Source organism: Mustela nigripes, chromosome 13, assembly GCF_022355385.1.
Source record: "Mustela nigripes isolate SB6536 chromosome 13, MUSNIG.SB6536, whole genome shotgun sequence".
Taxonomy (NCBI): Eukaryota; Metazoa; Chordata; class Mammalia; order Carnivora; family Mustelidae; genus Mustela; species Mustela nigripes.
In genome coordinates, this window is record NC_081569.1 from 1,044,028 (window position 1) to 1,070,780 (window position 26,753).

At 55.0% G+C, this 26,753-nt stretch overlaps 1 protein-coding gene across 3 annotated transcripts in view; it reads left to right on the plus strand.

Annotated features, from left to right (window-relative positions):
* Window positions 1–3,307: 3,307 nt before the first annotated feature.
* Window positions 3,308–26,753, plus strand: part of MINAR1 (membrane integral NOTCH2 associated receptor 1) — a 28,897-nt gene continuing 5,451 nt past the window's right edge. Inside the window, exons 1-5 of one of the 3 annotated variants that reach the window (XR_009398960.1) lie at window positions 3,308–3,486; window positions 17,395–17,652; window positions 20,709–23,059; window positions 24,357–24,611; window positions 24,964–25,030. Coding sequence is in view for 2 of the 3 variants with exons in the window: in XM_059371407.1 (XP_059227390.1) it covers window positions 20,756–23,059; window positions 24,357–24,611 (2,559 nt within the window). In the remaining variant the exon portion in view is untranslated. Of the gene's footprint in view, window positions 3,487–17,394; window positions 17,653–18,860; window positions 19,007–20,708; window positions 23,060–24,356; window positions 24,612–24,963; window positions 25,031–26,753 lie in introns of those variants that run through there. The other 2 variants (XM_059371407.1, XM_059371408.1) reach the window with 2 other exon arrangements.

A 26,753-nucleotide genomic window follows, 5' to 3' on the forward strand; every position in this document is an offset into this window, starting at 1 on the left:
GCGGGGGGGGGGCGGGAGACCAGCGCCTCCGGCTGCCGCGCTACCCGCCCTGTCCTTCCTAACGCTTCAGGAGGCCCAGACGCACCCGAGGGGCCCGAGTTATGATGGACCCGAAAGTGCCCTCCGTGGGCGTTCCCGGCCTTCTGCCTGCGCCTGTCACTGCGGGGCGTTCCGGTCCCCACCGGTGTGCCCCCTGCCCCCGTGGAGCGAGGATAGCAAACGCAGGGACCTGATAAAGTAGACAGGAAGGGAGAGAAGCAGAGATACGGGGGGCAGCTCTGGGGGAGACAGAGACAGGGTGGGAAGCAGTTGAGGTCAGAAGGGCAGAGGACGACGCTGTCCCTGAGAGGCTCGGACGAAGGACCTGATGACGGACGCATCTCTTTGGGCTGCTGCACCACGTTTCATCGAAGGGGCCATGTTGCCGAGACTGGGTCCCATGGCGCCCCAGAGGCTCCCCAGAGGTCTGCTAGCATTTCGCACTCGGATTCTACATGATGGAAACCAGCCGTGTGTTTCAGCCCGGATATTAGACTTAAGCAAAACCCAGCGTTTCAAGTGTTAAAGGACCGAAGAGAAGCTGGGTGCTTTGTCTGTGTTCACTCGCTGGTGCGTACCGCTTCGCAGATGTCTGCCATCGGATCTTCCGGTTCCAAATTCATGCCCTTCTGCCCACTCTGCACTGGGTTCTGTCCCGTTTATGAATGGTATTACGAGGTAGGATGGGGGGGGGGGTCAGGGAAGGATGCCGTCGAACGGGGGCTGGGGGCTGCTTCTGTTCTTGCCTCCCTGGTCTGGTGCTCGTCTTCCACCTCAACCTCTGTCTCCTGTTCTCCAGACCAAAAAAACAAAAACAAAGACAAAAAACCACCACCAACAAAAAACTTAGCTTATCCCGGGAGTATAATCCATGAATTTCTATCATTTCCCCCAGTCTTTCTGTGTTGGGTGCATAGATCAGTGGGCATGATCTGGTGGCACTTTGGGCGCAGGGATGGTGGACAGAAATGACTCTGGAGGGCGCGGGCTCTGTCCCGAGGGGCCGGGACGGGGCGGCTCCAATGACATCCTCTATGAGTGCAGAAAAGTCAAGAGAGTCCCAGAAGGACTGCCACTTCCCAGAGAAGGACACCGGCACCTGTGTCTCTCCTGGGGACGGGGAGTAGCCGCACAGAAAGTGGGCGGAATTTGTCCCAAGGCTTCGAGGAGGGCTTCTGGGACAGGCTGAGGGAAGACCTGGGAGACACATACGTTGAGTTCTCTGGGACTTTGACCAGCAAGAGGAAACTTCTGGCCAGAAACCAGTGATGTTAGCATCCGAGGCCTATACTCTGCATGTTTGTTTTAGGCTGTTTTAAATTTAAAACATTGTTTTCCAAAATGGTTTCTCAGAAGAAAAAAATTAAATAACCCTCTGACGGCCTCAGCTGAACAAAGAGGGAAAGAGCGGATCTGGGGTCGTTCCGAGCTTTGGGAAGCTCAGGTCTTCCTCCCAGGACCTCTGTGCCGGCCCTTGGTGGAGAAACCATAGGGAGAGTGAGGAAGTAGAACTTAGAGCCGGGGAAGGCAGACGCCTCAGGACTTCTGTCTGACTGCTCTGCAGGGGGCCACCGTGCTCATTTTGGGGAGAAAATCCATCTGCTGTTGCCGAACTCTCAACCTGTGCTCTGAGGGCAAAGGTTTGGGGGTCTCTGGGGGGGGGGCTTCAGGGCTCTCCAGCTACCACCAGACTCCTCACCTTGACCCCTTTATTCTTTGGGGTTATGCCTTTGTTTGTCACAAACCACATCCAGACAAAAGACAGAGGCCGTGCCATTCAGGAACTGAGTCCCTGAGCGAGGGGGGGGGGGGGGGGGCGCACTTGACTCCCAACGCCCCGGTCCAGTCCTTTCCTGTCCTCCGCAGTCCGGTTTGCACCTGCCTGGTGAAAAGATACTGAAGGCAAATGCGTTTAACTGCTCAAGCAGAGAGGAGCTCTGGGAAGAATCAAGCTGTCCACACACAGCACTGGGGTCAGGCAGGATTTAAAGTATCTGGTTCTTAGCGGGCTCACTTTCCAGGCCGCGCAGGGAGGGTGTCTGTGCGGGAGCTCTGCGACCCCCACCTCCCTCCGCATGCACCCTCCCCCCCACCAAGCCCCGCCCGCCCCGCTGTGGCTCAGACCACAGGTAGCAAACGCCTTGAGGGCATCTTGGCTGTGCTCCGGGGAGAGCCACCGACTGCAGCCCAGGGAGAGGGCCCCGCCCGGCGCCCCGCGGAGGTACCCAGACCCGGTGGGGGTGGGGGGACTTGCATTCCTTTTGAAAAGGGATTCCATAGGTCTGAGAGGAAGACTTTCTTGTGCTGTTCTCGCCAAGGGGGCCCAGAACGCTGTAAGATGGGAGCCCGCCCCGCGGCAGACACAGGTCTGTGTAGACGGTGGCACGAGAGGCAGCCGCCACGTCTCAGCCCCGCTGACTGCAGCGCGCTCGGTGACTTGCCAAAGGCCGCCAGCGCTGATCGATGTGCCCAGTCTGACTCTTGCAAACCCGCGCGGGTTTCGTTGGGCTTGGGGTGTGTGCAACTGTGAGTGTGTGTGTTTGTGCGTGTTTGGGGAGGGGGTAGTCACATGACCTCCAGTCTCCAATCTGGGTACCAATTAAGCCGAGACCCGCCAAGAGGGAAAAATCGATGAGCCAAGGGACCACTTTGCCGGGGCCTTGCCAAAGACTGCGGAGCCGGAGGCCCGGAAAGGGCGAGCCCAGTGCACCCGGAGGAGAAGCGAGGACACTGTTCGCCCCGGCTCGGCCACTGGGGGCCGCAGTCACCTTCAGCTCCCGGGAGCCAGGAGACGCGAACCCCGCTGGCGGCTCCCGCCGCCGGGCCGCCTCCAGCGCGCAGCCTCGGCTCGCTCTCCTCCGGCGCCGCGGCCGCGATCCAGGACCCAGCGACGTCGCCGTCCCCGAGCTCTGGCTGCGCCCCCACGCCCGCTCTAGCTCGCCGCAGCCTCCAGCCGCGCCCCTGCCCGGGCCCGCCCCTCCGTCCCCGGGGTGCGCGCAGTCCCCGCCCGTGCGCCCCGCCTGCTGCGCGCCCCGGGCGGGCGACCGCGAGCCGCGAGCCCGGCTCTCTGCCGCCGGCTGCCCGGCCCGCGCGGCTCTCTGCCCCCAGCCCGTGACGCGGCGCGCCGGCCGAGACAAAAGACCGCGGCCGGGGCCGCCTGGGGCCATGCGATCCCGAGCCGGCCGCCCCCTGCCCCGGTGCAGCCCGCGCGCCCGCCCCGGCCGCCGCGCGCCCGCCCCGGCCCTGCCCGCAGCCCGGTGGGCGCTGCGAGGCTGAGGGCGGACCCCCCGGCTGAGTGGCGGGAGCTGCAGCCGCCCCGCCCCCAGGCGCGGACCCCTTACTGCCCCAGGAGCCCGGCCGGGGGCTCGGAACCTTCCAGAGGCGCGGCGTTGGAGGCCGAGCGCAGCGCCGCGGGAGAGCAGAGGAAGCCCCGCGGGGGCCTCGGAGGTAACTTCGGAGAGCCCGGGACGAGCGGGGCAGGGGCGCACGCGAGCGGGTGTGTGTCCGGGCGACGTGGGTCCGCGAGTGCCTGCGGTGGGGCCACCGCGCGCGGGGGGTAGATGGGGCCGGCGGGCGCGCCCCCCTTCTTCGGCGGGGCTCCCAGCTCTGCGGGCCGCGGGGCGCTTGGCGCGGCGCCCTGGGCTTGGTGGAAAAGGGGTGGGGGGGGGGGGGGGGACTGCCGGGCTTCACCAAACCTGGCGGTGAGGTCAGGGATCCGGGAAGGGACCGTGCAGTTTGGGGCAAGTTTTCACGGCTGAAAATTCTCTTCTGGAAAACGGTATTTGGAGGGTTAAATATGTGAGCTGGGTGGGCAAAAAGCCTGACACATCAGAGGCGCAAAGTAAGACAGAAAGCCGGACAAGACCCAGGTGGACCAGCCCCGGCACCTGATCCTTACATTGACGTTTCCAGTCACGTAGAGGTAGAAAGCGATCGTTGTTCCTCCCGGGGAGATGAGAGGTTCAACTTCACCTGCCAGAAAGCACAGGAGCCAGGCCTGGGTGGCGGGCAGTGCGCCCTCACATACCGTCTGATCCGTGCGTATGCAGAGCGAGGACACGAGTGTCCCCCGCGGGATCCGATCCAGCCGGAGTAATCATCTGTCTGTTCCCTGGGGGTGCCCGGAGCTTCCCGTGGCATCTGGGAAGCTTGACTGTGACCGCGCTCTGTCAGCACTGCTCCCGGGGAAGAGTGTAGCTGTTCAACTGCTGTGCACACGTTCGGTGCAGACCGAAGCCGAGGGAAAAAGCCAGAGTCTCGGCTGTAAACAATAGAGGTCTGTCTTAAAGAGCTTTCAGCCCATTTCCCTTGCGGAGGGGGTGATTTCATCAGGAGGGGACTGAGTGCCGCCGCCCCCGGGGCTGTGACCTGGAGCTTCCGGGCAGGGCTCTGCTGTGATTTTAGGTGTCATGTGAAGACTTGCCACGAGCCCGGCAGCAGCTCCTGGGGCCCTTAGGCTCCCCTTCCTCCTGCAAACAAGCCGCTGCTATCCCCTCTCTGGATGGAGAGGGTCAGTAAAAGCCCCTGCCCCCCCCCCCCTTTCTGGAATCCACTGGGCCTCCCCTGCGGGTGGGAGCCAGCCGAGGGCTGTGGCCACAGATGGCTTTTGGAATGAGCTCTGGGCCCCTGGCTCCTTGTGAGCCTGGCCGCAGTGTTCCGAGCAGCCGAAGCGCGAGAAGACAGTAAGAGAGCCTCGGGCTCCTGGCACTGTAGAGGGACTTGCACGACCCCGTTAATGGGCTTCCTTCTTGTGTAGCAGAGGAGAGCAGAGGCAGGAGCAAACTTACAGATTGTTCGTAGCTTCCTGGAGCCTGGAGGGAAAGCCGTAGCTGTCTGGTAAATAGTCTGATTTTCACCGTGTGTGTCTGAGGTTTGTATAGATCAGGGACTTTATGAAAACACACATCAGTTGCCAGGGAAAGATGAGATCAAACAGTTTCTTTGCATTTCTGATGATTTGGTGAGGAAGTGTTGTAGAGCACTTAATACTTGGAGGACAGACAAAGCGTTCTTTGTTGGTGGTATGTTCTTTCTGAGTTTAACATACATAATGTCTTCTTTCCCTGGCTGGCACTAGAGGCAACACTGATGAGACTTTGCGGCTTCTAAAAGCCTTTGGATTTATTAACTCCCTGATACTCCGTCCGAGGGCAAGGCCCCGTCGAGGCCAGGCCACCTGTCCTGTCTTGATCCACAGCACACAGAACGGGTCTGGGGGTTCAGGGGTCCCCACATCAGCCCTGTCTCGAGTCTTGACAAATGTGAAGCAGAGACCAGTGTTGCAACAAGGGCTCTGCGCCTGCAGGGCAGGCGTCTGCAGGGTGGCGGGGCTGGGAGAAGGGGAGGGCCCTGCTCCCCACTCCAGCCAGGGGCTGATGGGCATTCTCAAACTAGCTGGGGGAACCTTCCAGATTCCTCTGCAAATCTGTGTCTAAAGCAGCCCCGCGGATTAGCTCTTCCCACTGACATTTGGATCGCAGTTCTGGGAGCTTACCTGCAGACTCTGTCCACTGACATGAAAGAGAAAAAAAGGGAAAGAAGAGGAACAGCATTACGGAGTTTAGAGATGCGCCAAGGCAGCTAGGGCCAGACTCTACTCCCGCCGCCTCTCACTCTTCGAATGACCTTGGGGAGCTCCTTCACTCCCCTGCTCTCCTGTTCTCCTGTGTCGGAAAGGAGAGCGCACCAGATCAGATCATGGATGTCCCCCCTCTGTTTCTCTTTTAAAATTGAACTTTATATGACTGTTACGTATACGGAACAGATTAAAGAGTGGGAAGCCACCCGACGGCGGCTCCCTCCCAGCCTGACTCCAGAGGGCCCTTCTGGAACCGCTAGCGGCTCCCCAGAACACACTTGGAGGGTCCCGAAAGGCTTCTCTCTAGAACATGGCACGTCTCCTCCCAAGTGTTGGAAGCAGACACTGTGGTGATTCCGTCCTGTGTTGTAAGTGTCTCCCTGGCTCCGGCTCCTTCCAGATGGCTGGCGGTGTCCCCAGCACGTGAGTCCCAGAGGACCCTAACTGTTGCAAGCCCTAAATTTCCCGGGTCTACCCTGTGCCCAGTGGGTGAGCGGCTGCTTGTGGGTCCTTGCTGGATGGATGAGCAGATAAGGAGCTATTTTGATGGAACTGTGACCGATGGATGGCTGGGCTCCGGAGCCGCATGAATCGTGAGGGGGACTTGGATTTACCCGTTGCTCTCTCCAGTGTCTAGGACACCTCGTGGCACATTGTAAGAAAACCTTTCCTGTAGTCGGAGCTGCTAAGGAGGCTTTTTCGAGTTCCAGCATCGGGGGTGGGGTCCTGCACATGCACACACGTGGTTCCTTCTGACGGCAGCTGCTGGAGGAGCCATAGGGCTCACATCCTGGTTCCTCAAACTTGAAAGCTCTTTGAAAAAGGGCCTGGGAGCTCTGCTCTTGGGGTTGTATGGAGTCTTCATTACAGAGTCATGATTGGCTAAGTCGTGGGCCATTGGCTCAAGCTCCAGTCCCTGTCCCCTCCCTGGAGACTGGGGCTGAGACCAAAAGTGCCAACCCTCTAATTACGTGGTTGGGCCCCCTTTAAGGTGTGGAAGGGAGCTCACCCGTTTCCCCCTTTCCCTCCACTCCAGTGACAGGGAGAGCTCTGGGAGGTGGCTGCCCCCTCAGTCTGAGTCCCCGATCAGAGATGACCAGGAGCGTAGACCCCAGCTTACTCACGGTGGACTCGTGGCCTGGAGAAGAAGTTAGCCGTTGGGGTTTTGAGCCACTGCAGTCTGGGGACTGTTTGTCACTGCAGCAGAACCTGACCTATCCTGGCAGGTGACGGCCTTGGGTTGACACTGCCTTTGGATCAGGACCCATTGGGGGCGGGTGGTTGCTGAGACAGCATTTTATGGGGAACTGCCCTGGGGTATGGACACAGGGCTGAGGACATGGTCACCGTGAGCTGGTTGGAGAGTGTATACCCTCGTTGTTCTTCTAGAGAAGGACCACGATGACCAAAAGCCCAGGGCTTGAGCCATAACGTGCTGGTTTAATGGTTCAGGGGAAGAAAGTGAGTCTGATTAATGTGTTCACCGATCAGGGAGGCTAGAGGCCAGGTAATAAGGGAAGCTCTTTTGTGACATTGGAATTAGAGCAAAGGGTTCTGTGGGATGAGCTGAAAGACCAGTGACACGTGGCTGTGGCCTGCTGATGTGTCCTTCCTCATCCGGGGTGGGAGGTTGCCCTCCAGCTGGGCTACGCGCGTGTGCTCGTGCCTCACTGAATGCCAGCCTGAGGGCGTGCGCTGCGGCCGTGCTCACTGTGGGATGTTTCTGGGGCTCTGGGGTTTGTTCGTGCACGCCCTCCAACGAGAGCTTTTCCGACAGCCTTCTCCCCTGGTGGGACAGTGGGGACCGCGCTGAGCCCGCCCAGGTCCACTTCGCCTCTGTGTGTGTCCCGTCTGCTGCGTCCTTCCCTCCTGCTGCTCCCGTTCTGTGCTGGGGGCCCTCGTGACCCCCCCGTGGCTGACGGGCTCCCATGGAGCCTCTGTGAACATTGGGATTTTGAGAAAAGAAAGGTTTTTGGAGGAAGCTACACACGCAAGGGTTCTGGTGACTTGCAGAGACTTCAGCAAACAGCTGAGAAAACAAGCTGAGAAGGTCAGCAGGGCAGTAGGGACGGGGGGGGGGCGGCCTGTGAGGACGAGGGGCTGTAGCTCTCCTGGAAGCCTGCGGGGCCTCAGCAGCGCTGAGAAGCGACCAGGAGATGCGGGGTGCGGGCGGTGTGTGGAGCTGAGGGAAGTGGGAAGTCATTCCTCAGTGTGAGGGGCAGGGGCAGGGGGTGGGTAGGGGACAGTGAGGGGACAGGGGGCGGCGATGAGTGGGGTGGGCAGTGGGCTGGGTGGGCACGAAGAACAGGTGTGGGCAGTGGGCTATGAGCCGTTCCCCTCTGTCCCCATCGCCGTGGCCCTTCTGCTGGTCTGCTTCTCCCCCTGGGTTGGGAGACCCTGGGGGGGGGGGGCGGGACAGCCCCCGTCACCATGTTGCCCTGGAACTGGCACGGCGTCTGGCACAGTCTGGATAGATCGGCGCGCACTGTCGGTGAGGGAGGGACTGATCGGCCTGGCGTGTGACTCACAAGGTTCTCTGTGGGGATGCGGAAGGCCTGATTCTCCAGCGGCCACAGGAAGAAAAGCATCGCGATTCAGTACCCCCACAAGCTCGGTCTGAGTCCATTGTGTGGCGCGGCCACTGGAAAGATCGTCAGGTCCAGGCTGAGGGAGAGACCTGTGCTCTGCACGCCAGGATAAAAAAGCTCCTCGAGAAGCACATGTGCCAGTCGGGAATTATTTAAAGAAGAACCACGGGTCCGCGGCACCGAGGTGCGACCTGTCCAGAATTCGCAAGCAGCTGCCAAACAACCCAGAGCCTCCTGGGATCTTCATGAATATGGACTTCCCGGCTTTGCCCTGTTGGAACGTCTGGGCTGAGAACCAAGCCTGGGTTTACCCCACATTTACAAGTGCCGTGGCCAGTCACGGGAGGAAGGGGCATGGAGAATTGAGCCAACACTGTGAGTCACAGAATGTTTCCTGCAGCCACATCCCATCAACAGGGAAGGTGCGGTGGCTGCGGTGGCCTTGGAGCCAGGGGTGAGGGGGTGGGGGGGTGGGAGGAGCCACCCGCATATCCCTGGAGGGCTGCCTTCTCCCCTGCCTTCCCCAGGGCCCTGACTTCTGCCTGGCCCCTGGGCCCCTAGGGAAGGGGGAGAGGCTGCCTTCTCTCCGGGGGGCCACCACGCCCACTGGCTCCGGGCAGGGGTGCCGTGAGCTCCAGGAACGGGGAGAGGGATGAGGCCGTGTGGCCGGCCATGGTTCCGGGATTTTAGGATGTGTTCTGGATTACGGCCCCGGGGAGCGCTTAGTCCCGCACCAGCAGTAGTCTCATTCCCCTCGCGTGCCTGTCAGTAGAGGTTCCCTCTCTATTTTAGGTTGGACTTTATCAACTGGGGCAAAGCATTCGCCTTTGGAGAGGATGGCAGGCTTCCAGGGACGTCTGCCGCACGTGTGAGCGAGTGGAGGGGGTGAGCCTTCCCTCCCTCCTGGTGCTGGGGGGGCCGCTGTTTCAGGCCCGCTGCTCCAGGTCCCGGTCGGAGGCCCCGTAAGGAAGAACCCCCAACGCTGCCCTTGGGCTAGCCCCCCAGACCCCTGACCACATTATGTCACATGGCAGAGGGGGCTTTGCAGACGTGAGGCAGTTGAGGACCTCGGGAAGGGGGTCATCCCGGCCGTCTGGGTGGCCGGGGATCATCACGACAGCCTGTAAATGGGGAGGCGAAGGCAGACGACTCGCTGAGGGAGCCGTAGCCACTGGAGCGGGGCTGGGAGCCTCGTAACTGGTGGCTTTGGAGATGGAAGAAGGGGCTGAGGGGCAAGGAAAGCCGCGTGCAGGAACCAGGAAGAGGGAAGGAAAGGGATTCGTCCCTAGAGCGCCAGGGAGGAACGCCGCCCCGCCGATACCTGGGTTTCAGCCCCGTGTGGCCCGCTGGGGGCTTGTCTCCTCTCTCAGATGGCAGATCAGGGCGGGCGGCGGCGAGCCTCTGTGCTTGGGGTGATGTCGCAGCTGCAGGGGAGGCGGATACAGGACGACGTCCGAGATGATCTGTGTCTGCCACGGAAGTGCAGGGAGGCTGACCCGGAGGCAGAGCTTGATCTGACTTCTGAAGGGTCTGCACCGATCATCACGTTGGTCGGCGTTTCTCAAATCCCAGAGTTCTGCCCTCTTGTAATGGCTGAACCCATGGAGCCAGGTTTGGGAAACACGGCAACAAAAGTTCAACATCATCGCCAAAGCACTCAGGCTCGGGAAATGCAGCGCTAGACCTGGCTGTCAGGAGGCCACACACGAGATCTGGGATGTGCGTTTAGACTTATTGTTGGGCTGGAAACAAACAGTTAACTCAAATTAAAACAAGACACAGAAGTCATCTGGTCCAGGGCCTCACCTCTCCCTGGATGGTCAAAGGGAGGAGGCTGGTTTGGGGATGATTTCAGGAGAAGAGAGGGGAAGATAAGGGACTTCCTACTCATTATTAATATTTTGCCCTAAAATGAAACATGAATGATGCCTGAGCGTTAGGAAGCTATCTTTTGGAGACATTTTGATAAAGAAAATAATCATTTTGGAGCAAACTATTATATCAGAGATCATACAGTAATACATATTTCTTTGCACACCATATTTTATAGAATGCCTCCATGGCCAGCCAAACATGCCACTCATGCTTCTGCCCCAGGGCCTTTGCACGGGCTGTTTCCTCCACCTTTCCACCTCATGGAAAGAAAGGAGGCACGTGATTTGTTTCAGACATACCTGGGGACTTCGTTCAGACACAGTCTTTCCTCTGAGGACTTCTCTGACCATCTTTTTAAAATTGCGACCCCCATCTGCCCTGTTCTGTCCTCCTGTCTTTCCCTCCATAATGCTTTCTACCTCTACTCTCCTACACATTGTACATTTATTTTGCTTATTATCTATCTCCCCACCTAGAATATAAGCTTACTAAGGTATTCTCATTTTGTTTTAATCTGCTCTATATCCTGCTGTATTTCTACCTGTTGAACTAGGGCCTGGCATGTGCCAGTTACAAAATGAGTATCTTTTGAATGAAGAAAATGAATGTCTCATTTGAGCCTCTTAGTGATCCCAGGAGGAGGAAGTGATACCTTCCCTTTCTAGACGAGAAGGCCAAAGATCAGAGGTGATAATTTACTCCCCAATTTCCATTTCTGGGATCTGCCTGTATATCTTTTCCTCTTCATTTTTCATTAGAAAATGAGATACGCAGAACATTTAAGAAACACAGACCTGAAACAAGGAGAAAACCCACCCAGGGACGGTCATTACTAGTTAGGGTGTGTACAAGATACTATATATAGACGGTTTTATAACGCATTACAATATGTCATTTAGTAGCATGCTTTTTAACTTACAAATATGCCATTAACATTAAATGTGTCAATAATAAATATTTGCAACATGATTTATTCATGGCTGCATGGTATTTCAGCATACTGATGTGCCGTAATCTTACATGACCAGTTGGATACAGAGTTTATTGGTGAAAGTTTCTTCTTAGGAGCAATATTGAAGAGAAAATATTTGTAGCATTTTTTTTTCTTTTTATACTTATCCAGTGTTTCCCTTGGAGCTGTACTTAGGAGTATGGATTTTTAAATTTCAAATTAGGTATAGGGGCGCCTGGGTGGCTCAGTCGGTTAAAGCTGCTGCCTTCAACTCAGGCCATGGTCCCAGGGTCCTGGGATCGAGCCCCGCATTGGGCTCTCTGCTCAACAGGGAGCCTGCTTCCCTTCCTCTCTCTGCCTGCCTTTCTGCCTGCTTGTGATCTCTGTCTGTCAAATAAGTAAATAAAATCTTAAAAAAAAAATAAAATAAAATTAGGTATATTTTCATTTTAGGTGTTAAGTTTTATTTTAAACTTTACTGCTGATTACTTCCTATAGCAGTCACACGGGTGTGTTCCTCTCCAACGACAGATACATGGGGCGCCTTCTTTTCCACTGTCGACCTCTCCCTTGATAGCAGTACGAGCCTTCCTAACCATTACCAATCCAGCAAGCAAAAATCCCATGCCTAATACCGCTTCCACACCTCATAAAGAGAATATCATTTTAGATACTTTCTTTAGATTTATGAATTATAAGTTAGTTAAATTGCTGTTTTAGTTTGCTTTACTGATTATGATTTACACTATTTTCTTTGCCTTTCTTTTTTTGTAAATTCAGTATTTTGGGGGCTGTTCCTTCTTTCCTATTAGTATTCAGAGATTTCAGTAAGAAGCTAAAAGGTTCTGCATTCCAGTTTTTTCCCCCAACTTTTGTGACCTTTATTAGTGTTGTAAGAAAGTGATTTCCATTTATCCCAGCTGATCAGTCTTTTTCTCCATGATTTCTTCTTCTTCTTCTTCTTTTTTTTTTTTTTTAAAGATTTTATTTATTTGACAGAGAGAGACATCACAAGCAGGGATAGAGAGGCAGGCAGAGAGAGGAGGAAGCAGGCTCCCGGTTGAGCAGAGAGCCTGAAGTGGGACTTGATCCCAGGACCCTGAGACTATGACCTGAGCTGAAGGCAGAGGTTTAACCCACCGAGCCACCCAGGTGCCCCTTATCCATGATTTCTATTTCTGCAATTTCTGGAATCTTGTATGTACAATGCTTACATGACCTCACATTATCTGAATCCTGACTCAAATTTCCTTCTTTTTATTTCATTGGCAATTTCCTTTTGGCATGGCAAAGACTGAGAGCGAACTTAATTTTTCACCAATTAGTGAACCAATCATTCCCATAATACTTAACTATTGATGCATTTGCATTCTGCAGAATACACTGTTGTTTTCTCATCGACTCGAAAGGCTACCTTCATCATGTGTGCAGTCCTTACCTTTCCAGTCCTCTGCGTGTCTGTCTTGTCTCTGGTGAGTTAGCCATCACATTGTAAATGCAGGAGCTTTGTAGCAAGTTTTAATATTTGGCTATCCAAATAGATTGACATTTGACCAGAACACTTCACTAAGTATCTCAAAGCAAATACCTTGATAGGGTTCCCTCCAGCACACAGGACCTCTCACTGCAGAAAGGCAAAGACAATGAAGCATGGACAACAAGCAAAACACCACTTCTCGATTTTCTTAGTTACTCACCTTGACAGCCACATTTATAAGATTTTTTTTGGGGGGGGGTGCCTGGGAGGCTCAGTCGGTTGAGTCTCTTGACTCTTGATCTCAGCTCAGGTCTTGATCTCAGGGTCTTGAGTTCAGGACCCACACTGGGCACTACACTAGGTGTGGAGCCTCCTTAAATTTGTGTTCTATTCTTTTGCCTCCCTTTTGACAGGCGTAAGTGGAAACTTGTTTTCCCAGTTTTTAAAATGTACTTTACCTTTTAATTAGTACATCTTTTTAAAAGTGAATGAAAGGGGGCTCCTGGGTGGCTCAGTCGGTTGAGCGTCTGCCTTCAGCTCAGGTCATGATCCCGAAGTCCTGGGATCGAGCCCCACATCTGGCTCCCTGCTCAGCGGGGAACCTGCTTCTCCCTCTTCCTCTGCCTGATGCTCCCCCTGCTGTGCTCACTCGCTCTCTCTTTCTGTCCGTCAAATGAAACACTGAACATAACCCAACTTGGGAGTTCACATTTGATCATTTTTGCTTCCCTGCTTTTTTTTTTTTTAAGGGAAGAGTATGTGAAAGTTCATGTTCTACCTGCTGCTCCTTGTGTTTCCCTCACCTGCTCCTCACCGCGCTAGAGGGAGGACTCCCTCCCTAGGGTTATGGGGATGGCCATGCACTGAACACCTGATGTTGGACAGATGAAATCGACGGCAGTTTATATATCATGTATTCATAGCCCAGAGGAGGAGGACACGGGGCACACAGGGTTTGAACTTGGCTCCATGTGAGGCAGGCATTATGGGACAAGAGGGTGAAGGGACCCCTGGATCCTGTGGGATGTTGTGATTGGCTTGTTTGTGATTGGTTTGTGTTGTGATTGTTCCTACTACTCAGGAACAGGTAGGAGCTGTGCCTGACCCCCTTGATAAGGAGAGCTGATTGGCTAATGGGTCTTCTCTGCAGGAGCAGAGTGTGGAGGCCCTCCTGGTTTGACCAGATGTCAAGGCAGCACAGAATGCCGGGCCTTCATTTTAGGTCTTAGACCCACATCTTCCTTCCTCCCCTCTCTTTCTCCAAAGGAAGCCATCATTCCAAACCTGGCATGTTTCATTTCCATATATGTTTTCATACTATCCTTTTTATCTAAACATGCCAAAACAATCTCTATATTTTTTTTCAAGTGACATCAACGATAGGATACATCCATTTGCAACTTTCCTTTCCATGCATTTTTGCGTTTTTTTAAGTTTATCCTTAAATTTAATATAAATAAATTCATTCACATTAGCTGCTGTATAATATTGGTGATATGATAAACCGATATTTATCTCTTTCCCACTTTACTTCTTTACTATTAAAAAATGTTTTTAATAAGCAGTTTTGCCGGGGCAGCTGGGTGGCTCAGTGAGTTAAAGCCTCTGCCTTCGGCTCAGGTCATGATCTCAGGGTCCTGGGATCGAGCCCTGCATCGGGCTCTTGCTCCGCAGGGAGCCTGCTTCTTCCTCTCCCTCTGCCTACCTCTCTGCCTAATTGTGATCTCTGTCAAATACATAAATAAAATCTTAAAAAAAAATAAGCAGTTTTGCCACCTTGTAAACCCATGTGAATGTTTATCTTGCTAGATAACCAGAGGTAGATTTGGAGGGCAATAGGATTTGCCAATCTCGAGCTATATCTGTATTGCCAGATTTCTTACTCTTTGCCAGGTACTCGTGCATATAACTCAGTCATGTGACATTGGTACTAGTATCCTCCCCATTTTCAGCTGAGGAAACTGAGGTGCAGAGACTCCTAGTGCTCAAGTCACCCAGCTAGTAAGTGGAAGAGCTTGGATTTAAATTTGGGCAATTTGGCTCCAGAGTCTATGGTCTTTAACTAGTGTACCATTCTGCCTATAACAAATGTTAGCTGTATTCTGATTTGGTTTTTATGGCTATGCCTTGTTTTATCTTTATACTTACAACCTTTCTGTGACAGCATGTTTAGGTATATTTCTCATAGGTGGCATTTGACTGCAATATTTTTTTAAAATCCAATATGAGAGTCACAGTCTTTTGAACTGTTAACTGTAGCCCATTTACATTTATTGTGATTTGATGTATTTGGAAATGTTTCTGTCATCTTGTGATTTTTGCTTATCTTAGTTTTTCATTTCTTCTTTATTTCTCTTATTCCTGATTTTCTATTAATTGATTGAGATTTTATTTATTCGGTTTTCTTTATACTAGTTTAGAAGTTCTACATTAAGTTCTATAATTTCTTCCTGTTCTATTGTTGGCTATCCATAAACTGTTTTGTAATATACATTTTTTTGAGTTAACATCTAAATTTATTTAACATCCTTTTCCTACTCCTGAGAATACCTGGTAATGCTCAAGAAGTTTTAACCCTGATTACCATCCCCCATTCATTGTAGCTAAAAAAAAACAGTCACTAATATGGTTTTATACAATTGCTACATGTTTAGAATTAATTATATGTTTATTACTTTCTTTTTTCTAAATTTGCTTTTTTCCCCCCAAAGGAGCTTCTTTTCCCTTACTTTCACAGTAAGAAATGTGTCTTCAGTTTTAATTTTAATTTATGAATAGTGGGGTTTTTTTCAGGTGATATAATTATGAGCTGTAAGTCACTTTTCCTTAACACTTTAAGAATTTTGTGTCCATGTCTTTTAGTTTTTCTTTTCTTTTTTTAACTCTAAAAGGACCAAGAATTCTGGACATCTTTTCACAGAATATACACAAAATGTGGATTTTATACATAGATCTGAGTTTATCTAAAAAAATGCCCCAAATTACAATCTCATCTTTATAAAACAGAATTGTCCCTTTTAGGTTTTTTTTTTGTAAAGATTTATTTATTTCAGAGAGAGGGAAAGCAAGAACATGAGTGGGAATGGTAGAGGGAAAGGGAGAGAGAATCCCAAGTAAACTCTGTTCTAAGCACAGAGCTGGATAGGGGCCTTGATCTCATGACCCGAGATCATGACCTTAGCTGAAACCAAGAGTTGGACCCTTAACTGACTGTGTCATCCAGTTGCCCCTGTCCCCTCTCCTTTTTTTTTTTTTTTAATTATTCCTGAAACACCCGTTTTTTGTTTTATTCTTTTCTCGGTAATTCATTCCCTCTCCTGACGGCCTCACCCACTTTCAGGCTTTCTCTCTGCTTCTGGTATTCTTCAGTTTCAATATGGTGTGCTTTGCTCTTTAAGGGTACATTTATTTTTATAGGTCTTATTTGCAGTTTCTATTTGGATTTGAGGACTCGCGTTTCCAATTTGCGAACATTTCTAGACATTGTTATTTTGATCATTGACTTTACACCATCCTCTCTTATCTCTCCTGGAATTCTTGTTAGGCATTTGTTAAAAGTTCTCCTGTGCTCTATGTCTTTTAACCCTGATTTCATATTTTTAAAATCTTTGTATTTCTCTATGCTGCATACTGATAGATTTCCTTAGATTTGTCTTCCAGTTCACTGTTTTTCTCGTTACTTATGCTATATGTTATTTAATTTGTGATTTGTGATATTGTGATTTTTATTTCAGTGACTATTTTTATATTTCAAGGGGTACCGTTTGGTTCTTTTCCAGGTTTCTATGTTCTTTTTTCACAACGTCCTCTTTCATTTGGATTTCCAAATATTTTAAAATATCTTTCCTTGTTTAAAATATATTTACAGCTTTTTTAAGATTGCCGTTCCATTTTGTGACATTCTTAAAGTCCTAATGGTCCTGATTATTTTGTGTCTGATGACTCTCACTCCCTGTTGAATATTTTCTCTTGTGCACTGTAATTTTTTGAACCTTTACTCAGGGTCAGTGCATGTGGCTTCTTACCTCCGCAGGGTGCCGTGGATTGACCAGAGCAGTTTCGCATTTGCCTTGCTTGCATCCAGGGGTGTCACCAGTGTGGAACTGATATCATATTAATTTCTCAGCTCGAGAGTTCTTGAACCCTGTGGTAGCATAAATTTTGGCCCCAAAGCATTTAAGGCGTATCCCTGCTTTACAATTCAAGGAGTAATCTTTTCCTCTATTTAACTCAGAGGCCAACAAGCTTCCTTGTTTCCTGAGCTCATGAACAGATTTTTTCTGTATTTCCTATTTTCACGCAGAGTTAGAGAATAGTCCTTCAGGGGTCCCAGCCCCAGGCAGACATCCGTGTTCCCACTCGCCATCTGGTGGAGGCCTCTTGTCTCCTAACTCAGTGGGAACCACCTGCCCACCTTCCCCACAGCAGCCACATTACCAATGTTCCCGCTCACCCCATGATCTTCAATCCTTTCTCTGTTTCTGGCACCTGGACATTCACCTGGCTCTCTCCCAAACTTAGCTCCACACGTTTAAAAAAAATGTATTTTATCCAGCATTTGTAGGTGTTCATAATGGAAGGTTTCTCACATTTTCTAAGCTTGCCTTCTCACCAGACCTGGAAATTGCTTCATAATGTCCTGGTTTCTTAGGCAAGGGCTTTGCACCACGGTTGAGCTTGGGGTGGGGGACTCGTCTGGGCAAACAGAAGGGTAGCTCCTCCCAGCGCTGGTCGCCGTCTTCAACAGACGGTGTGGAGGAGAGCTGCCTGCGAGAGGGAAAGGGGTCTCCATCCAGCGGGACGTTGTGTTGTAGGCGACGCAAGGAAATGCAGACTTTCCAGATCACACATCTCAGAATGCTCACTTGCTGCCTCCCTTTTACAGTTTCCCTCAATCTGTACTGAAGTCACGGCAGTGAACACTGTCCTGGAAGCAGACAACATCCAAACCACAAGCCGGCCAGCACTCGGGCAGGAGCCACACGGGGGCTGCCGAGGAACTGTGCGGCAGCGTGTGAGCCGGACCGCCGCGGCCACATTTCATCGCTGCCATCATATTGGCTTCTGAACAATCAGGATATGACGGCCCGTGGGAAAGCCTGAATGAGAACCCTTCGTAACAGTTTTGCTGATCCGAGTGAAGGTTTGTGTCATTCGTTCCCACCAGATCTGAGGGTTGTTGGCAGAAAGGAGACGGAGTCTGTAAGGCAGGTGAGGACAGCTGAGTCCGCCCAGAGCTTCCCACAGCAACCCCACGAGCCCCCAGCACACCCCCGCTCTTCTGCTCTGTTTCGGTTGGCAGCAGAGGTCAGCACCAGGAGCTCTGACAAATGCGTGAGGCTGTGAGGGGTGAACCTTCACTCCAGCCGCAAGGACCAGGCGGCAGCAACATCCATCACGGCCAGAGGGGGATGCGTGAAGGGGCGGGGAAAACATCAGACGTCTGGGGCCTGCGCTTCCCAGAGCCACAGACTGGAGGCCGCCTTGGATGGGAGTCGGGAGAGCCTAGAGCAGGCTGTGCAGATCGGGAGGCGTTCAAGGGGCAGATGGTGTGGATCTGCCTGCGCATCCCGTGGGCTAAGAGCTCACCCCAAGCTGTACGCCTGGTGTTCTCCGCTCCCACTAGCGCCAGAATCAAGTCCAGATGCCCCCCCAGCAGCCCAGCACCCACCTGCTCCGAATCCCTGCTTGTGCGGCTCCTCCTCCCTCTCTCCGTCTCCCCAAGCGGACTCTGCCCCACCACCCCTTCGAGCCTCCCGCCCTCTGCCTGGAACCCCTGCGCTGTCCCCTCCCTGGCCATTCGTAAGCCCCCAGATCCCACTCTCCCCAGGGTACACGGGGCCGCGCCCTTCCTAATGCCGCTTTTGGGCTGGGATGGAGATTTTCAGCCAGGGAAGTGGTATAGGGCGTGGCGAGGTTCTCCCAGGGGGGCAGCGTCCTGTGGTCCCGGGAGCCGCAGGGGTCGGCTCGCTGCGGCATGGGGTTCCCTGTGGCCGCCCTGTGTCCCCCATGCATGCTTCCTGTGGATCAGGGCAACCGTAGAAGTGCTTGTTGGAAGAATCCAGCAGCAAACATCCCAGTACCGTGTGCCCCGCTCACCCTTCCCTCCGTGCGTTCATTCGACGCCGCTCGGATTCCAGTGTCCCTTCATTTACTTGATGCCCCAGTGCAACAGGCTGTCCCCGCCTCTCACCGATGCTTCCACAGGGCGGGCTTAGTGGCCAGGCAGGCCTGGGCAGGAACAGGACCCCTCAGAGCTGTTGTCTCTTCCGCATGGGAAAATCCAAACCGTGGGCCCTACATGTCCTTGCAGACACGTGTCGGGGAGCTCAAGCCTGAGCCAGGAGCCCCTGGGGAGGCTCCCTCGGGAGGGACGGAGAACCCATTGCCAGGAGCACCGAACTCTAACCCGGAGAAAAGACACCATTCCCCGGGGAAACGGGCTGAGCCGACCTCAGAATCAGCAAGTCGGCCCATCTGAGTGCCTTTCCAAGCAGGTGTGCCGAGGGGCGGTGTGTGTGTGTGTGGCGGTGCTGTGGGCAGACCTGGTCCGTGTGTATTGATGCGCTCTACTGCTCTTGTGATGTTTCGTGGAACTCTGGGTTTAGTGTGTTTAACTTGTCCATCAGGATGGGTTAGCGTTGCTTTCCCTCCGTTTCGAAGTAAGGCTTACTATCGTTATTACGGTGTGCAGATGACAAGTAGCACATGTCAGAATTTTAGAAAGGACGGGAAGTCTCAAGGAGCACGTGACGGTACCCAGGCCACACGAGAACACGGTGGGTGGGAGGGGGGCTGGGAACGCTCCGGGTCTTCCGGAGGTTAGGGTTACTGCACGAGCAGGCACATTCATCAGAGCTTCAGCAAACGCACACTCAGGGTTCGTGCATGAGGATCTGATCCTCAAAGGAACACCGTGAGCGATGATCGACCTCGGGTTAACGATGCACGTGACGGAATGTTCAGATGCCCGCACTCTACTTCAAAGTGCAGTAGAAGAAACAAGAAGGCTCGATGAAGGGTAGATAGATCGGCCTGAGAGGGACAGAATATCGTGAAACATTAGCGGTGCAATCCAGAGGGCGAGTACACGGGTATTTGCTAGAAAAATTCTTCCAGCTTCGCTCTACGTTTGAAAATTTGCATCATAAAATACTGAAGAACAAAGATTCTTCTTCAGGAAAAATCCATATTTATCACCCAAACATAACCACTGCTAATATTTCAGTGTACATTGTTTTCTTTCATTTTCATCTCTAAGAATATATAACTTCCTGTAATTAAGAGCTTCTGGCTTAAAACATTTATTTTCCTGTTTTTCCCCCTCTCAGTACTGCAGCATGGTTTTTCGGTGTGTGTCCCCAAAAGTCCTCCATGTGTCATCTTTCAAGGAAGGTGTAATGGACGTGCAAGAAAACTCACACGTGTGAGCGCGTGGTCTCCTGAGTCAGTCGGGGAAGCCCCCTGCACCGCTCACAGCCAGCCCTGAGGCCGTGGGTGTGTTTTCTAGAATGTGATCAGAGTTGAGTCCTACGGGACACAGCCGGCGACTCTGGCTTCTTCAGCTTGAGCGTCACGCCTGTGGGCGCCGTCCACATCCTTGTCTGTACACTAGTTCATGCCTTTTTTTCTTTTTAAGATTCATTTATTTGAAAGAGAGACAGCGAGAGAGCGGGGGTGGGGCAGGCAGAGGGAGAGACCCCCCAAGCAGACTCCCCACTGAGCACGGAGCCCCACATGGGACTCGATTTCATGACCCTCAGACCGGGACCTGAGCAGAAACCCGGAGTCATTGGCTTCACGGACTGAGTCGCCCAGATGCCCCAATGAGTTCCTTTTTATGGACGGGTCACATTCCGTCGTAAGGATGTGTGTGGCTATCGTCGTAATGCCTGTGGAAAGTCGTCCTGTATGATAGTTTTGTTCACGCATCCCTCGGTTATTGGAGTATTAAAGATGGTTTATTTTTTTCACTGTTATAAATGCCATCGCAGCGAACATCTTTATCCGTAAATCATTGTCATCGATTCCCGGGAAGGGAATTACAAAGTCGTGTGTTTTAAATATTTTCAAAGCTGATAATACATTTTTCAATTAAGAGGGCTCTCCCTGCATGTCTCTGTGTGGTTCGTAACAAGCTTGGCTCCCAGCCCCACCGTGTTTGTGACCTCCCTCCGATTTTTGATGTTGTCCCTGTAGAACGGACTGGAAGACCGTGACGGCAGGAGCCTGTGACGTCCGAAGTCATGGAGACCAACCAGGACACCTCCCTCTTCCTGATGAAGATCTTGGAGGAGCTGGACAGCAAGCAAAACACCGTTTCCTACCAGGATCTGTGCAAGTCCCTGTGCGCCCGCTTTGACCTCTCCCAGCTCGCCAAGCTGAGAAGCGTGCTCTTCTATACGGCTTGCCTCGACCCCAACTTCCCGGCCACGCTGTTCAAAGACAAGATGAAATGTACCGTGAACAACCAGCAGTCCAAGAAGATCATGGTGGCCGCGGACATCGTGACCATATTCAACCTGATCCAAATGAACGGGGGCGTCGCCAAGGAGAAGCTGCCCACCGGCCGGCAGAAGGTGCGCAAGAAGGAGGCGTCCTTCGAGTCGTGCCGCTCTGACACGGAGGTCTGCACTGCCGCCGCGTGTGAGCCGGTCGGCTGTGAGCTGAGCGAGAGGCCCTTCCACCGGGGCTACCCTGCCCGGCAGTCCTCCCAGGGCCGGAAGGCTGACCGCCAGGACTGCCCGCAGTTCGTGCCCACCTCGGAGCCCAACTTCCTGCTGGGCGTGAGCAGAGAGCTGAAGGGCCGGGCGGCCTCCCTAGACCGGCTGCAGACCCTCGCCCCCCCCTACTCGGTGGCCAGCCCCCAGCCCTGCGAGATGCAGAGAACCTACTTCCCCATGAACATCGAGAACGAGTCCATTTCGGACCAGGACTCCCTGCCCGTCAGCCAGGGCATCAAGGAAACCTTCATTTCCAGCGAAGAGCCGTTCATGGTGCCGTCTTGTGTCCAGAAAAGGAACATCTTTAAAGAGGATTTCCATAATCTGATGACCGTGTCCCCCACGTTGGTTGGCCCCGCTAACAAGGCGGAGGCCCAGCACGGGGAGCCCCAGGGCCGGAAGGAGCCCCACAAGACTGCCTTCTTCAACCACAGCTTCGAGGTGCCCTACAGCAGCCAGTACCTGAATCCCATGTACTCCCCTGTGCCCGACAAAAGGCGCGCAAAGCACGAGAGCTTGGACGACCTTCAAGCCTCCACGTACTTCGGACCCACGCCGGTGATGGGGACGCAGGATGTCAGGCGCTGTGCCGGGAGGCCGGGCAAGCAGATCCCCTGGCCGGCCAAAAGCTGGAGCCTGAACACCGAGGAAGTCCCTGACTTTGAACGGTCCTTTTTTAACAGAAACCCCTCTGAGGAGAAGCTGCGCTACCCTAATCCCAGCAGCCAGAGCCCCGGTTTCCCTACCCCAGACAGGCGCCCCACTTACCTGGTGCCGAAGGACCAACAGCCCATCCTGCCCGTTGGCTACATGGCGAAACCGAATGCGCTCAGGTCTAAAGAGCTCTCGTCCCCGGTTGAGCTGGAGAAGCACGAGCCGGTCAAGAAGTTCAAAGACAAGAGCACCGGCTGCACCAGCGGGCAGCTCAGCTCGGACACCAGCAGCGTGGGCACCCAGACGGAGCAGCACGTGCTGGAGGCCAAGAAACGCAAAGACCTGTGCGCCTCGGGGCAGACCACGTACGGCGACAGGCACGCCACCAAGCAGTCCGACGACGACTCGGAAATCGTCAGCGACGACATCAGCGACATCTTTCGGTTTCTGGATGACATGAGCGTCAGCGGCTCCACGGGCGTGATGCCGTCTTCCTGCTACAACAGCACGGGGTCCCTGTCTCAGCTTCACAAGTCCGACGGCGACAGTTCCCCCGAGCACAACCTAACCAAAACTGCCAATGGGCTTCCCGGCAGCAAAGGAGAAAAGGGCAACCGGCCTAACAACAGCCACCCCTCGGACGAGGAGCTGAAAACCAGCGTGTGCAGACTGGTGCTCCGCATCGGTGAGATTGAGCGGAAGCTCGAGTCACTGTCGGGGGTCCGCGAGGAAATCTCCCAGGTCCTGGGCAAGCTAAACAAGCTGGATCAGAAAATGCAACAGCCTGAGAAGGTGAGTGTGCAGATCGACCTGAATTCCTTGACAAGCGAGGCTCCGTCGGACGACAGTGCCTCTCCGCGCATGTTCCGCGCGCCCGGCGGCCCCCGCGGACCCAAGCTGGAGCACGCGGCTGACTGGTACTGCTCGGACGCCAGCGGCAGCAACAGCGAGAGCCTTCGCGTCAAGGCCTTAAAGAAGAACCTCTTCACCCGGCCGTCCTCCAGGTCCCTGACGGAGGAGAACAGCGCTACGGAATCCAAAATCGCCAGCACCTCCAACTCACCCAGAGACTGGCGCACCATCACCCACGCCAGCCGCGGGGGCCTCGGGGAGGAGGACAGCAAGGACAGAGGCCCCGGGGAGAGTAAGGACTGGCACCGCAAGGCCAAAGAGGTAATCTTACCCGCGCCCATGAGGCCGGGCCCGCACACCTTTCCCGTCCCCGTGCGCAGAGCGCGGGTCGGGAAGGAGGGCTTCCCTCCGTGCGCTGGCTCTCCTTCCAGATTTGTGGGCTTTCCGCGTTGGCACGGGTGGGACGGCTCGGGCGGGTTGTCTGTCCCGCCGGCTCGAGGAGCGCGGGCTGCCAGGCTGCCCGTGGGCGAAAGTGGGGTCTGGATGCAGGATGGGTGGCCGAGGTCAAGTCCTCGTGATGGGGGACGTGGTGCAGAGGCGGGCGTTGCCCAGGGCACACCCTGTTCCTTCTGGGATAGCGGGGTGCAGGCAGAGGGAACGGGGTTGCCTTCCCGGCGTGCGGGGTCCAGGGTCCCTTCCCTGGGCCTCATGGATTCACGGTGCTCCTCTTGGAAAGTTTGAGTCTTTCCATGGTAAGATCGGTAGAGGGTGAGTAGGAAAAGCCAGACAAATAAGGAAATTGTTCCCGGCGCCGGCGCCGGTCCCCGAGGACAGCAGCTCCCCATTCGGCCCTTTCGTCTGCGTGGGCCGGAGGGAGCTCAGGTGCAGGTGCTCGCGTCCCCTGCAGTGGGGTGACAGGTGTCGGGGTCATTCCCCACCCCCGCCCCAGCTCCAAGGACCGTGTGCTGCCTTCTCAGACCCCTCCCCTGATTCTGAAGGTCGGGGACACACCCGAGGGCCCGGGGTCCAAGAGGAAGTGACGGCGGCGTGGGCTGCCGACACACAGAGCCCGGTGGGAGGCCGGGACCCTCCCATGGTGCCAAGAAGGAAAAACTCCGAAGACAGGCTCTCGGCGGGTTTTCAGTGTCCAAAGTCGGGGGAAAAGAGTAAATAAAAGCAGTGATTTTTTTTTTTTTTCTGATCCCAGAGAATCATCGGTGTCCATGCTGGTGGCTGCTCTGTCCGTCCGCAGCTGCGGACGGCTGGCGGGGCTGGAGAGGGGCCGGCGGAGGCTCGCTGGCCCAGTTCCGGGCAGGGGCGCACACGCGCTCGCGCCGCCCGTCCCCTCCCTGCCCCACCGCCCCTCACGGTCCGGTTCTCCCCTTTTCTGCACCAGGAGCGCAGCTGCCCGTGGTCGGGGGTCGTGAGGGTGTGGGGGTTGGTCGAGTGTGGGCCTCGGCCAGGCCGGCTGCATTGCGGCTGCTCCCGGGGAGCGGCGTCTGCGTGGGAAGCGGTTCCGCCCGCGGCTGGCCTCGGGGCCCGGGGAGGTCTAGCAGGAGGGAAACCCTACAGCCCCCGTGCCGTCTGTCTGGACCTCTCTGTGCCCCACCCCCCGCAGGCGGACAGACAGTACGACATCCCCCCCCAGCACCGACTGCCCAAGCAGCCCAAAGACAGCTTCCTGGTGGCGCAGGTGTTCAGCCCGCGTCCCCACCCCGCCTCCCTCAAAGCCCACCTGAAGAGCAACCCCCTGTACACGGACATGCGGCTGACTCAGCTGGCCGAGGTGAAGCGGGGCCAGCCCTCCTGGACCATCGAGGAGTACACGAGGAACGCGGGCGACAAGGGCAAGCTGACCGCCCTGGACCTGCAGGTGAGCCTCGCGCTGTCCCCACCGGGCGTGCGGGTGGGGGAGGGGCGGCGGGGGAGGAGCCCGTCCCCGCCCGGGCCGCGCAGGAAGGACCCGGGATGGCCAGGGCCAGCCCGTCCCGGCACCCTTCAGCTCCCCGGGCCGCCGCCACGGAATTCGGAGCTTTACCGGGCTGCAGAGCGGAGATGGTAACCAGGGGAGCGTGACGCGGTGTGACTGACGCCCTCGCTCGGGCCGCACCATTGCTCACCGCACGTTTAAGGCTTTGCGCCCAGTGAAGCTCCTCGTCTTTGCACACGAGACCTGAGCCGAACTGTTTAGTGAGATGCACGCTGATCTCTCCTTCCACACGTAGCTCGTGGGATAAGCACATTTGTGGGAGCCGAGCTATGGACTCTGTTTCCATACGGAGCCGTCCCCAGGTAAGGAGCGCCCCGCGAGCTCTGCGAAGGCCGTCGTGGCCGGCGGGCATGTGTCTGGTCCCCACACGCGGGGCTGGGGCCCGGGCCCCTCGCACGTGGGTGGGCAGCTCCACCCGCTCCCGCTGGCCCCACATCTGCCTGTGTCCGTGTCACTGCGGGACCCGGAGGCGCGTGTCCCCACCTGCATATTAGCTCTGTGGGTGGTAGGGCCGGACCTCTGGGTCCCAGGATGACCGTGTCACTGAGGGGCAGTGGGAGAGACGCCAGGAGGGGCTGGCCCGGGCCCGAGGCAGGGGGTGGGGGGGCGCGGTGTGGCCGGAATGGACTCCACGGGTCCACGGCAGTGTGGGGCTCCGGTCCAGGGCTCCGTTGCCATGAGACCCAGGACATTCACGCCTCTGCTTGAGCATCCCTCCCCTCGGCTGTCCGGTGGGCACACGGCGCTGTCTCCCTTGCAGAGTCATGGTGAGGAATTTTGGAAAGAAGGTACTTAAAGCACCGCCATTAAGTGGGCACTGAAACGGATTTCGGGGCCAGTCCGTGATGCTGAGACCCGTCAGTCCCCCTCGCAGGGGCTTTTCACGGCAAGCTGCAAGCTCAAGGCACAGGGACAACTGTGGTCACCTCCAGCTTCCCAGTGAGGAGATGGAGAAGCTCAGCCCAACAGTGGCCTGGGCCCTTTCTCCCGCATGTCCTTTCCTGTTGATGGGAGTGTCCAGGAGCCTCCGGCCCCTGTCGTGACTGCTGTGCAGTGACATTTGTTCATACTGGGCCCTAAGGGACAGCAGTTAGGGGACGCTCCCGGAGCTCGGGTCGTGTGCGAACAGCGTTAGCGTGGGGATGGTCTTCACGGGGTCCCCTCGTGGGCACATGAGAATCCCTGTTGGTAAGGCCTACTGGAGGGCAGAGAAAGGGTGTGGGCTGGGTTTTCCTGGTTTTCCCTGCTGGAGTCTGGTCACAACAAGGTTCCTCGCCTGCATCCCTGGAAACCTCAGTGTCACCGTTTCATCTGTTGTCACTAGAGTTTCCGCTTGCTAGAAAAACTCGTGAAAAATAGTTTATTTCATAGGCTGTCCCCCAGCCCATCAAACACACGTACAAGAAAAGAAGCTGATATCCTTGTGTTTGAGCCGGAGGGAAGAAGATACCGGAAGTGGGGTGTGTTCACAGCTTCCCTCCTTGGCAGGTTCGGGAAGGAGGGGGACTGGTGTGGCTCACGTGGCCAGAGCTCGTCCTCAAGGTGCACGGCAGGAACAGGTGCACCAGCCCTCGCGGGTAGCCCCCCGCCACTGCGGACCAGTCTCCCAGCCAGATGCGCCCACCCTGGATCCGTCTGTCCCATCTGCTGTCTGTGTGATGGCTGAGGGGGTTGGTGGCCGAAGCCACGCAGCCCAAGGGCCCACGGAGGGCAGAGCTTGGTGGGGAAGGAGCTCTGGCTGAAGCGTGCAGATGGGCGTGTGTCCAAACAATGGGAGTGGGCAGCTCGGAGAGGCTGCCGTCCCGGGGACCCTGGTGGAGCACGCTGTAGGGGGCTCTTGCCAAGACGGAGCATCCTGAGCTCAAGGAGAGGGTCCTCTTGCCCAGGATGGACATTGGAGTGGCTAGCGCTGCTTCCCACCCCGCAGGGGACAGGAGCCCGTGGATGTTCTGTCTTAGTGGGGAAGGGAGTCTGGGGAGTTCTAAGGACCCTTCAGCCCTGTCCTTGCCATGATGTAGTGTTGTA